At 44.7% G+C, this 13560-nt stretch overlaps 1 protein-coding gene across 1 annotated transcript in view; it reads left to right on the top strand.

Moving 5' to 3' along the window:
• Positions 1 to 9913, top strand: part of LOC112621341 (UPF0577 protein KIAA1324-like) — a 13188-nt gene extending 3275 nt beyond the window's left edge. The window contains exons 4-13 of the mRNA XM_025380766.1: positions 62 to 199; positions 952 to 1215; positions 2747 to 2920; positions 5648 to 5828; positions 6170 to 6266; positions 6763 to 6864; positions 8051 to 8177; positions 8256 to 8434; positions 8954 to 9119; positions 9860 to 9913. Of these exons, the coding sequence (XP_025236551.1) occupies positions 62 to 199; positions 952 to 1215; positions 2747 to 2920; positions 5648 to 5828; positions 6170 to 6266; positions 6763 to 6864; positions 8051 to 8177; positions 8256 to 8434; positions 8954 to 9119; positions 9860 to 9913 (1482 nt within the window). The remainder of the gene's footprint in view (positions 1 to 61; positions 200 to 951; positions 1216 to 2746; positions 2921 to 5647; positions 5829 to 6169; positions 6267 to 6762; positions 6865 to 8050; positions 8178 to 8255; positions 8435 to 8953; positions 9120 to 9859) is intronic.
• Positions 9914 to 13560: the final 3647 nt, after the last annotated feature.

Here is a 13560-nt window from a genome sequence, read left to right on the forward strand (position 1 = left end):
CATGGGCACCCACTTCCCCTTTGGCCATCGCACTCTCTTCACTTGTCTGTCCTGGGTTCAGGGTGTGAATTCTAGGACCAACACTCCCGTGGAGACGTGGAAAGGTTCCAAAGGCAAACAGTCCTATACCTACATCACTGAGGAGAACACGACCACGAGCTTCACCTGGGCCTTCCAGAGGACCACTTTTCATGAGGCAGTAAGTTCCTCCCCTTCCTCAGACCCTCAGCTCCCAGGGGAGACCCTCTGAACGCAGGAGGATTCCTAGCATTAGCTTAAGTGTGAGTCTGAAGTTCAGAATCCAAGGGTGAGAAGGATCTTAGGGAGTCAAGCAGGAAACTGCCTAACCCAGGCCTCTGAGGACCACCTCGTCTGTCCGGATGACTTCCTGGAAAGATGACACTAAGAAATAAGCTGGCCCTCCTTGTAGTCCCTGCCCTGATACATGTGGAACCACACTTGTTGTTGTTTTTAATAATAACAACTCTGGTTTTATTTTCTTAACTCAAAGGAATACAGGCTCATTGCAGAAGACTCAGAAAATAGAAATAAACAAAAATAAGAAATAAAATCAGCCATAATCCTACTACCCAGAGATAAACCAGTTAACATCTGGACCATCTCCTATATACTGTTTGTTTCTGTACAAATACATTTTTGCCTCTTTTACAAGGAGAAAATTTGCTTTTTTCATAAAACAGTATATATTATGTATTTTCCCCATGGTACTTGATATTTTTATATGTCCTATAAATGGTTCAGTCTATTTTAAAATGACACCAAATGCACATGAAGAGCTACTGGTAAGTGAGTAAAAAGAGTCGGATGCTTCTAAGATTCTTCTTGAGTACCACAGGATGGAAGATTAACTACCTTGCTCTTTCTAGAGGCCTCAATTGTTGCTGCTGTCTCAGGCCTCTCCCCTCTCCCCTCTTGTTTACTTGTCTCCAGAGCAGGAAGTACACCAATGACGTTGCCAAGATCTACTCCATCAATGTCACCAATGTTATGAATGGCGTGGCCTCCTACTGCCGTCCCTGTGCCCTAGAAGCCTCTGATGTGGGCTCCTCCTGCACCTCTTGTCCTGCTGGTTACTATATTGACCGAGATTCAGGAACCTGCCACTCCTGTCCCCCTAACACCATTCTGAAAGCCCACCAGCCTCACGGCGTCCAGGCCTGTGTGCCCTGCGGTCCAGGGACCAAGAACAACAAGGTACCTGCAGTCTGGCATTTATGCTAAACCTGACCCTCTGCTTGGATGAGCTCAGAAGATGCTGGGTCCCGGGTGGGGTTCTTTAGAGGCTGATCCCCAAGTGCTCCCCCAGCATACTCCTAGGTTGGAGTCCTGGAGGACACCCATCCAGGCTGTGACTGTAGAGGGTGAGCAGGGCTTGATTTCCAGGGTCCAGGACTCAGTCACTGACAAGTCTCCTCTTTAGTGGCAGGTAAGAGAGGTTGGTGACCGTCTGGCCCAGAGGGTTATTTGGCAGGTGTGCAGAGACCCAGAGGGAAGGAACAGTGGGGTGGGGCCTGTGGCTTATATTCAGCATCGTTCAATCCAGCCTGTTATTATGGAAATCTGCCCCTTCTTTGGAAAGATAGAAACCCAACCGTTGCTGGGACATATGATAACTGGCATTGCTGTCTTCTATCCCAGTGGCTTCTCAGCTTTACAAGTATAAGGATTCCTTTCCTAAGTGGGAAGAGGCTGCCTGCAGTGGCTCACACCTGTCATCCCAACACTTTGGGAGCCTGAGGTGGGAAGATCACTTGAGCCCCGGGGTTCAAGGTTGTCATGAGCCATGATTGTGCCACTGCACTCCAGCCTGGGTGACAGAGCAAGATCCTGTCTCTAATTTACAAAATAAATTTTAAAAAGCACCTTAAAAAGCTAATAAAGTGGGGAGCAGTGTTGTTGCCCCCATGTACTTTCTGCATCTGAGAAGTTCTTACGACTAACAGCTCTCAGATATTAATCGATGCTTTTAAATGAATTTGTATTTTACTGATCACAACTACACACACATACACCTGTAAGGCACTATCAATATGTACTCTGCAAACGTGGCCTAGTTCATCTGCGCAATGAAGTGCAGCGATTCTACAGACCCCTGGCAACCTCTTTCCGGTACCCTGGACTTTTGCTACAACCTTCCTTCCCTGGAGCTCCCTCTGCTGCTGTGGGAGGGAATGACAATTGTGTGCGGCTGCCGCTGAATGGTGACCCTAAAACAGAGCAATGAACGGGTTTATGGGAAGAAAAGCCCCTTTCCAAGTTCAGTTTCCTACAGAGAACCTGAGAAACAGGAAGCAGAGTTCAGTGAGTTTTACACTGTGAGGGGGTGAGGAGGGAGCAAGAAAAATTTCTCTTCTTCCATCTCAGATACCCTTTTCTGGTTAGTACCTCATTGTCTTCTGCTGGAAAGTAAAAAGGATCCTCTTGTGTCTTGAGAGGCTTCTATAATCTAGGCACAGGAATAAGGCTATAGAATTTGACCAAACTCCCTTCTGAACAATAACAGGTTTGGGTTTGTCCATCACATATGTGCTAATAACTGAATGGCAAATGTACATAAATCCCCTAGTGCCTGTTTCACTTCTTTTGCTAGTCACCCCTAATCCTTTCTTCCTCCTCTTGACCCCATTTGGGCGGGACCAGACTGGGGAGAAAACTGCTATTCTAGACTGCGGCCCCTCAAGCCCCTGCCTGACCAGTGGGCCTGACCCGTCCCTCTCCCCGTCAGATCCACTCTCTGTGCTACAACAATTGCATCTTCTCACGCAACACTCCGACCAGGACTTTCAACTACAACTTCTCCGCTTTGGCAAACACTGTCACTCTTGCTGGAGGGCCAAGCTTCACTTTCAAAGGGCTGAAATACTTCCATCACTTTACCCTCAGTCTCTGTGGAAACCAGGTAAGTTTGACAGGGTGAGAATTGAATGGGGGAGGCCCGTGGATCAGAGGCCAGAGACAGACACAGGAGAAAATCAGAAATCCTTCAGGCAGCAGGGGGTTGAGGAGCTTCAAAGGTTTTTAAATATTATTCTCCCTGAGGACTTTTTTGCCTCAAGTTAAATAATCAGGATTATAAACACTTAAGAAAATATAGATGTTTAAAATAATGTGTTCTTGCTGGGTGCTGAGTGCGGTGGTTTACGCCTATAATCCCAGCACTTTGGTAGGCCGAAGCAGGCGGATCACCTGAGGTGGGGAGTCCGAGACTGGCCTGACCAATATGGAGAAACCCCGTCTCTACTAAAAATACAAAAAAATTAGCCGAGCGTGGTGGTGCATGCGTGTAATCCCAGCTACTCGGGAGGCTGAGGCAGGAGAATCGCTTGAACCTGGTAGGTGGAGGTTTGCAGTGAGCTGAGATCGCGCCATTGCACTCTAGCCTGGGCAAAAAGAGTGAAACTTCATCTCAAAAAAATAAATAAATAAAATAAAATAAAATAAAATAAAATAAAATAAAATAAGGTGTTCTTTTACTCTTACCTGACCTTTATTTCCTCAGAATTAGTCTATTTAAAAATATGCAGGAGGAAGGCCGGGCGTGGGCGGATCACGAGGTCAGGAGATCAAGACCATCCTGGCTAACACGGTGAAACCCCATCTCTACTAAAAATACAAAAAATTATCTGGGCGTGGTGGCGGGCACCTGTAGTCCAGCTGCTCGGGAGGCTGAGGCAGGACAATGGCATAAACCTGGGAGGCGGAGCGTGCAGTGAGTCGAGATCGCGCCAGTGCACTCCAGCCGAGGTGACAGAGTGAGACTCTGTCTCAAAAAACAAAACAAAAAGAAAACAAAACAAAAACAAACAAAAACCCAGAAATACGCAGGAGGAAAGGTTTTTTTCCCTTCCTTGAAAAAGCGGTCTTCAGCAATCACTGCGTTTGTCGCTTGTTTCCTAGAGGCTGGATAAAATCAGCTGTTTCTAGTTCATCCACATGTCTCTTTGCTGACAGCATGAAAGAAAGTAACATGAAATGCTTTATAAGGAAAGATTGTCGCCATCAGCCATTTCATGCTGCTGCAAATATTTCGGATCCAAAATTCAAAGGCAGAAATGCAAAGGTTAATCCCACCGCTGCACTTGACTAAACTGCAAGCAAGCCACAATTAGCAGTGGGAAAGTTCATTTCAAATGTTACGAAATAGGCTGGGCACGGTGGCTCACGCCTGTAATCCTAGGAATTTGGAAGCCAAGGCAGGCGGATCACCTGAGGTTAGGAGTTCGAGATCAGCCTGGCCAATATGGTGAAACCCTGTTTCTACTAAAAATAGAAAAATTAGCCGGGCATGGTGGCACACGTGTGTAGTCCCAGCTACTCGGGAGGCTGAGGCAGGAGAATTACTTGAACCCGGGGGCAGTGGTTGCAGTGAGCCAAGATCGTGCCACTGCACTCTAGCCTGGACAACACAGCAAGACTCCATCTAAAAAAAAGTTACAATATAAAGTGCATCTTGAGCATCCAGTCTTTGACTCTGTTGGTGGTAAGGCCTTTACATCATAGAGCTCTGACCCATCCTCTGCAGCATGCAAAGAAGTTGATGGGTGTTTATATAGAGAACATGTCAAGAAAGAAACTAACCTGTGAAAGATTAGAGATAGGTGTCTCTATCTTGTTTTCAGAAGTCTTCAAAGAAGTTAAAATGAAGCCTCAGAAGTAACAGGTCATGATCACTTAGGAAATAAGACTGAATAAAGCAGGCTCCATGTAGCAAAAGTGTCATTCAGCGAATTATGGAGAGCAACGAAGGTGGGGAATTTGGGGAAATGGTGTATTTTTTTTCTCTACTCCTTTCCTGTTCAGAAATGCTTATGGTGTACTGCCACACTACAGATCCTTAGTTCAAAGACAGAAGAACTCTTTATTTTATTGTAATGTAAAGGTTTCCTTCAGTTTTCAAGCTCATCTACTTACAATCTAGGAAAAAAAAAAAAAAAAAAGGCTGAGACACCAGATTTAGCACTTTTTTTTTTTCTTTTTTTTTGAGGTGGACTCTCATTCTGTCACCAGGCCAGAGTGCAGTGGCACGATCTCCGCTCACTGCAACCTCCGCCTCCTGGGTTCAAGCGATTCTCCTGTCTCAGCCTCCCAAGTAGCTGGGACTACAGGCGCGCACCACCACGTCCAGCTAATTTTTGTGTTTTTAGTACAGACGGGGTTTCACCACGTTGGCCAGGATGGTCTCAATCTCTTGACCTCAGGATCCACCTGCCTCGGCCTCCCAAAGTGCTAGGATTACAAGTGTGAGCCACTGCGCCTGGCCAGCACCATTTATAATAAAATATATAACACTGAAAATGTTGGCTAGGCACAGTGGCTCACCCCTGTAATCCCAACACTCTGGGAGATTGAGGCAGGAGGATTGCTTGAGTCCAGGAAGTGAAGGCTTTGGTGAACTATGATTGCACCATTGCCTGGGCAATACATCAAGACCCTGCCTCAAAAGAAAACAAAACAAAACCAGAAAATCAAATCTATCTCATCATTAGACCTGGGACGAATCAGTCCCCTGCAACATACCATTGGAACGCTGAAAATTTAGATGTAAAAAAGCCTTCCCTATTCCCTTCTGGGAATTCCTCTGTGACCACTCACTTCTCCCCACTTCTTCCTCCCACTCCCCCACCAGGGTCGGAAAATGTCTGTGTGCACCGACAATGTCACTGACCTCCGGATTCCTGAGGGTGAGTCAGGGTTCTCCAAATCTATCACAGCCTACGTCTGCCAGGCAGTCATCATCCCCCCAGAGGTGACAGGCTACAAGGCCGGGGTTTCCTCACAGCCTGTCAGCCTTGCTGACGGACTTATTGGTAAGTAACTCTGCTGCCTCAGCCTTGTTTGAGAGAGAGAGAGAAAGAGAGTGTGTACATGTGTGTGTGTGTGTGTGTATGTATAGGAGAGTGTGAGGTTACCAGGCTGGGAGGTAAAAGGCCCCACATGAGGGGCCCAACCTCTTGACCTGTGTTTTCTATTCCACTCTGTGTGCAAAGTGCTCCCGGGGACTCTGACAAACCCTTGTTTCACCCTTTCATAAGTCAATCAGGGATGTGATGAGTTGAAGTGAGGTTGGATGTTGAAGGTATTGGAAGAATTGAAGTGGTTGCCAGCTAATGCTACTAGCGAGAACTAATTAGGAGCTCTGATTTGGCAGGGGTGACAACAGATATGACTCTGGATGGAATCACCTCCCCCGCTGAACTTTTCCACCCGGAGTCCTTGGGAATACCGGACGTGATCTTCTTTTATAGGTGAAGATGAGAGGCTAGGCTACTGCAAGTGAAACCTAGGACTCCTCCATAATTTCTGCTGCATCCCTCCCTCTCTAGTCACCTACTGCTTATCAAGCCAGAACATGTCTGAGGTCTAGCAGATCTGCCCAGTCATGATAGCTAAAGGCTGGGAGTTCCTGATCCCAGCTTCTTGGATATTATTGGAGCAGATCTGCCCTAGAGGAAAGGAGAAATATTGGATGATCTGCAGTGGACTTCCCTTCCAGCCTAAGCAGGCTCCAGTGGATGCTAGCCATGACTTCCCTAAACCAGGGCATTTCCCCTTTGACTACATATTGTTGATCCCCACCCTTTCCACGTATAAACCAAGGCCTGTGCACTCCCTGTGTGCCAGGCTAAAGCCCAAGTCCCGACTTCCCCAGCAAGGGAATTGCTCCATGCGGATTTCACTTGGTGGCTGTCCAGGAACACAGCTGAGTGACTCATTCCCCCATGGGGCTGGCTTTCTCTGCAGGTCCAATGATGTGACCCAGTCCTGCAGTTCTGGGAGATCAACCACCATCCGTGTCAGGTGCAGTCCACAGAAAACTGTCCCTGGAAGTTTGTCGCTGCCAGGGTAAGCCCTGCAAAGGGGTGTGACGAAGGCCAAAATCTCCCTTCCTTGGAGTCATTCCATCCTGAGATCCAGAGATTAGTGAAAAGGAGAAAAAAGAAAAGAGTTTGAGATCCATTAATGGGCTCTTAGGGGCAGAGTCATGGCCCCAGACCCTCAATCTTCATATGGCAAGAATGGGGTAGAAGGAAGAGTGAAAGCTGCTCTCATATTCCTGGTCCATTATGGTGGCAGCTGCGTAGCATAGTAACCAACAGCTCGGCTGAGAGCCAGATTGAATCATCTCCTCCACTAACTAGCTATGCTATCATGGCTACATTTCTTACCGTCTTTAGGCCTCTTGTTTCCTTATCTGTAAAAATGGGTGTAATGCTAAATTCCCTCAGCGGGTTGTTTTGAGGATGAAATGAGACAAGGAGACTTTAGGACGTTTCATGATCTCTGGCTATTATGAGGTTTAGTAAAGGTTTAGGGATCCTAGGAATCTCTCTGCAATGAAAATACCCAGTTCTGAGTTTAATAGCTGAGTGAACTAAATCAAAAATTTCCAAATGACTATGACCACAGGACACCCCCCTCCCCTCCCCGCATAACAGCAACTAACATCTTGACGGGCACTGGCGTCTCGAGGAAGACATTTTGGATATGCTGCGCCTAAACAACTGACTGGGGAGATGGGGAGCAAAGCAGGGCGTCTTGACCCAGTAGTGGTGTCTGAGTGTCAAATCCCTGTTCTTGCCGTTGTAAACATCACAATAAAGTACATAACAGGTATCCATGACCGGAAGCTCATTCCTGAACCCCACCTCAACTCCAATCCCATCGCCAGGAAGCTGCATCAAAGTGGCTATTACAAATGTCACAAGTCTGTGGGGAGGACAGGAACCTCAAAGGGGTTGTTGGGACAGCTGTGCTAGAGCTCAGACACCTTACAATAGCTCTCATACGATGTCAGCAAAAACATAAATGGGCAGAGGGTGGAGAGCCCATTGGAGGCCAGGAAGGCCTCTTATCAGTGAAATCAGAGATCAAAACCTGTGTTAAGGACTAGTTGGAAGGATCCTGATAGGGCTAACGGTTTGGGCAGGGAGAGGGTGAATCAGGCAAGCTATGAGACAACAGGCCTCCAACCAGATCTTCCCCACCAGTCCAGCCAGTGAGAGCTCAGGCCTCTTTTCTGCTTTGCTAGAACGTGCTCGGATGGGACCTGTGATGGCTGCAACTTCCACTTCCTGTGGGAGAGTGCGGCTGCTTGCCCGCTCTGCTCAGTGGCTGACTACCACGCTATCGTCAGCAGCTGTGTGGCTGGGATCCAGGTGGGTTTCCTTCTGATCGGGCACTCCCACGAGAGAAGGGAATGAGAGATCTGAGTTCCTTGTTTTTCTCCCCAACAGAAGACTACTTACGTGTGGCGAGAACCCAAGCTATGCTCTGGTGGCATTTCTCTGCCTGAGCAGAGAGTCACCATCTGCAAAACCATAGATTTCTGGCTGAAAGTGGGCATCTCTGCAGGCACCTGTACTGCCATCCTGCTCACCGTCTTGACTTGCTACTTTTGGAAAAAGAATCAAAAGTACATGATGCGGTATTGGAGTTTGGGGATGGACAGGGTTGGATTATTGATCAGGGAGAATATCTGAAAGTATAAATTAATGGGGTTTTTCTCTGGAATTGGCTACAGACTCTGTGACTCTGGCCAGAGACTTGTTGAACCACTTATCCAGTGCATGGTGTGGTTATCCTGACTCCTGAACAGGGATGGTACCACGTGGCAGTCTATAAATGGATGTTAAATTCTGAAAAGCAAAGAATATCCTTAATTTGTTATTCTTAACAATACAGAGAATGACATTAAGATTTTGATATTTCTATTAAACTTTGAGATCACAGAAACAGGCTGAAGGAACAAAGATCACTGAACTGGGAACCAAGATTCCTTCTAGTCCCGCAGCCCTGACACCATTTTACCATGCTTCAGTCTACTTACCCGTGGCATGGGAATAGGACCTGTTTGTAGCCCAACCTCTCTACCTCTTTCCCCCTTATTTGCACGTTTTGGGATCCTTGTCTTTCCCATCCTCCTGTTTTATAGACTAGAGTACAAGTACTCCAAGCTGGTGATGAATGCTACCCTCAAGGACTGTGACCTGCCAGCAGCTGACAGTTGTGCCATCATGGAAGGCGAGGATGTGGAAGACGACCTCATCTTTACCAGCAAGAAGTCATTCTTTGGGAAGATCAAATCATTTACCTCCAAGGTAGGGGGCCTGGCCAGTGCACTGAGGTCAGCCTGGGCGTGGTGAACCACCATGCCCAGCCCCAAAATTATGTTTTCAACATATAATCAGTGTTTTTAAATTACTGAAACTAGCCTGGCGCGGTGGCTCACGCCTGTAATCCCAGCCCTTTGGGAGGCTGAGGCGGGTGTATCACCTGAGGTCAGGAGTTTGAGATGAGCCTGACCCACATGGTGAAACCCCGTCTCTACTAGAAATACAAAAATAATTAGCCAGGCGAGGTGGCAGGCTACTCGGGAGGCTGAGGCAGGAGAATCGCTTGAACTCAGGAGGCAGAGGTTGCAGTGAGCCGAGATCGCGCCATTGCACTCCAGCCTGCAGGACAAAGTGAGACTTCATCTGAAAAAAAAAAAAAAATTACTGAAACTACTGAGATATTTTACTTTTTTTTTTTTTGTAGAAGTTCTCAAACTCCAAAGTGTGTTTCACACTTAAAGCACCACTCTGTTCAGGTGCTCATTTCAAGTTTCAAATGCTAATAGTCACATGGTATTGAAAGCTACTATATTGGGCAGTACAGCCTTAAAACATAAAAATCCAAATTTCTGAATACACTTTACAAAGTCCCCCGTGCCTTCCTGGCCTCGCCGTCTACACTCCCCGCACAGGACCTCCCGCTCTTTGCTCTAGCTTGTTATTGCTGCTCCTAGACTCTTTCACACTCTGTGACTGTTGCTTCTTCCTGGCACGTTTCTTATCAGGGTGTGCCGCTCCCACTTCCATCAGCCCTCTTTGCCACTCAACTACTCTCGTAGTGCCACCTCATTTGTTGAGTGCTCTCCTTATATTATCTTACAACTCTCTTACAGCATTTATACTATTCCTGTATATACCCTTTGGAAACTTATTTTTATTGACATATAAACAGTAAAGTACACAAATCTTAGTATACAGGTTGATGAGTTTTCTAAATCTATACACCAATGTAACACCCAGGTCAAAATATAAGACATTTACAGCACGCCAGCAGATTTACGCCACCTCCCAGTCAGCCCCTCCTCCAAAAAAAATAGTATTCTTACCTCTATCACCATAAATTCCTTTGCCTGATTTTGAACTTCATGTAAATGGACTTGTGTAGTATATACTTTTGTATATGGCTTCCTTTTTTTTTTGAGAGAGAGTCTTGCTCAGTCGCCTGGGCTGGAGTGCAGTGGTACGATCTTGGCTCACTGCAACCTCCACCTTCCGGGCTCACACCATTCTCCTGCCTCAGCCTCCCGAGTAGCTGGGACTACAGGCGCCCACCAACACACCTGGCTAATTTTTTTTGTATTTTAGTAGAGGTGGGTTTCACCATGTTAGCCAGGATGGTCTTGATCTCCTAACCTTATGATCCACCTGCCTCGGCCTCCCGAAGTGCTGGGATTACAGGTGTGAGCCACCGGGCCCAGCATGGCTTCTTTCTTTCAAGATTATGTCTGTAAGATTCATCCATGTTACTAACATGTAGCAGTAGTTGGTTCTTTTCATTGCTATGTAATACTCCATTATGTAAATATGCCAATCAATTCTACTGGCTTATTTACTTCATGACGTTTAGATAAACTGGGTTGTTACCGGTTGAGGGCATTATGAATAAGCTTCTAGAGACTCTTTCTAAAAAAATGTTTGCCAACTAACAAATTATAGTTGTGTATATTTATAGGGTACAATGTAATGTTATGATTTATGAATACAATGTGGAATAATAAACACAAGCTAATTAACATATCCATCACCTCAAATACTTACATTTTATGATAAGAACATGTGTACATTCTTATGTGTGTCTTTTGGTAGACATAAACACTCATTTCTGTTGGGTATGTACCAAGGAGTAGAATTGCTGGATCATAGGGTGGGCACATGTTTAGATTTAGTAGATAATACCAAGTAGTTTTCCAAAGTGGTTGTAATGATTGATATTCCCACTAGCAATATCTAAGAGTTCCAGTTGCTTGGCATTCTTGCCAATACTTGACATTGGCAGTCCTTTTAATTTAGCCATTCTGGTAGATATATCGTGGTATCTCAGTGTTATTTTAATTTGCATTTTTTTGGTGACTAAAGATACTGAGCGCTTTTTCATAAGTTGATGGCATTTGGATAGCCTATTTTGAGAAGTACCTGTTCAAGCCTTTTGACCAATTTTTATTTGTCCTTTTCTTAGTGGTTTATAGGAATTATTTATATAGAGTGGATAGAAGAATACCTGTGAGATACAGGTACCACAGATCTCCTCTCCCATTCTGTGGCTTGCCTTTTCATTCTTTCAGTCTTGTGATGAATAGAAGTTCCTAATTTTTCCAAAACACAATAGATAAATCACAGAATTTGTATTCTGTTTTGAAAATCATGTTATATCTTAACCTCCAGAAGAGATTCTCCAGTTTTTGGTGTTTTTTTTTTTTTTTTTTTGTAGACATTTTATTTATTTACTTTTTACGTTTAGGTATAAGATTTATTTAATATTAATTTTGGTGTTTTATGTGAGATAGATCAAAATTTTTTTTAATATGGAGAGTCAATTGCTCATGATAAAAATGCAATAAACTGAGAATAGAAGGGAACTTCCTTAATCTCATAGTAGATACTTACAGAAAAACCCTTGTCTTATCTTGTCTCTTCTCTTCTCTTCTTTTTCTTGAGACAGAGTCTCATTCTGTTGCCAGGCTGGAATGCAGTGGTGCGACCTCAGCTTACTGCAACCTCTGCCTCCTAGGTTCAAGCGATTCTCCTGCCTCAGCCTCCTGAGTAGCTGGCACTACAGGTGCGTGCCACCATGCCCAGCTAATTTTTGTATTTTTAGTAGAAATGGGGTTTTCACCATGTTGGCCAGGATGGTCTCGATCTCATGATCTCGTGATCTGCCCGCCTTGGCCTCCCAAAGTGCTGGTATTACAAGTGTGAGCCACTACATCCGGCCACATTTTTCTTAATGATGAAATGTTGAATGCTTTCCCCTTGAGGTTAGGAACAAGACAAGTATGTCTGTTATCACCTTTTCTAATCAACATCATGCCAAAGGTCCCAGGCAGTATGAATAAGGCAAGAAACAGAAATAAAAGATTGGAATGGAAGAAACTGTCATTATTTGCAGATCACTTGATTGTGTATGCAGAATCTGAACTATTAAAATTAAATAACTAACAAAATCACTGGATACAAGACACAGAATCAAAGGTACTTCTATATACAAGTAACAGTTTAGAAGCACCATGTACATAGAGATACACCTAATAAATAACATTTAAGACTCATACACTGAAAACTATAAAACATTGCTGAGAGAAATTAAAAATAATGAAGGGATATACTATATTCATTGATTGAAACATTCAGCACTGTTACAATATTCGGTTTTGTTTTATTTTCTTTTTGTTTCTTTTCTTTTTCTCTTTTGTGATAGAGTCTTGTTCTGTCACCCAGGCTGGAGTGCAGTGGAACGATCTCGGCTCACTGCAGCCTCTGCCTCCTGGGATCAAGTGATCCTCTCACCTCAGCCTCCCAAGTAGCTGGGACCACAGGCACACGCCACCATGCTCAGCTAATTTTTGTTTTGTTTTGTTTTGTTTTGTTTTTTGGAGAGACAGGGTTTTGCCACATTGCCTAGGCTGTGGTCTCGAATTCCTGGGCTCAAGCGACCCACCCACTTCAGCCTCCCAAAGTGCTGGAATTACAGGCATGAGTCACCACACCTGGCCTTATTTTCTTTCATGCTCCCAATACCTACCCTGGTGCCTTGCAAATAGGAAGGAGTCTCAGAATGATTATAGATTTACAGGAAGTTGGAAAAATAGTAGAAAGGTCCTGTTTTCCCCAATGATAACATCTTATATAACTCTAGTAAAATATTAAAACCAAGAAATTGACATTGCTACAATCCACAAACCTTATTCAGATTTTGCCAGTTTTATACACGTGCGTGTGTAGTTCTGTGCAATCTTACCATGTGTAAATTTGCGTAACCACTGCCATGCTCAAGATACAGAACTGTTTCATCACCACAAAGATCCTTCTTGCTATCTCTTTGTAGTCCACTCCCTTTGCCCTCCATTTCACCCCTAGCAACCACTAATCTATTATCCATCTCTATAGTTTTATCAATGTGAATAAGTGAATGAGAAAATAGTGATATCATTTTGCATCAAGTTTTGTTAAAGAGATATCAAAGAGGAAAGCTCCTTGGTAAAACCTTAAAGAATGGTTCTGTAGGTGCTATCTCATTTCTAGTCATCAATTTTGCCTCTTAAAAGCTTGAGTTTGGCTGGATGCCATGGTTCACACCTGTAATTCTAGCACTTTGGGAGGCCAAAATGGGTGGATCACTTGAGTCCAAGAATTTGCGACCAGCCTGAGCAATACAGCAAAACTCCATCTCTGCAAAAAATAAAAATTAAAAAAATTAGCTGGGTGTGGT

Source organism: Theropithecus gelada, chromosome 1 (genome assembly GCF_003255815.1).
Source record: "Theropithecus gelada isolate Dixy chromosome 1, Tgel_1.0, whole genome shotgun sequence".
Classification (NCBI taxonomy): Eukaryota; Metazoa; Chordata; class Mammalia; order Primates; family Cercopithecidae; genus Theropithecus; species Theropithecus gelada.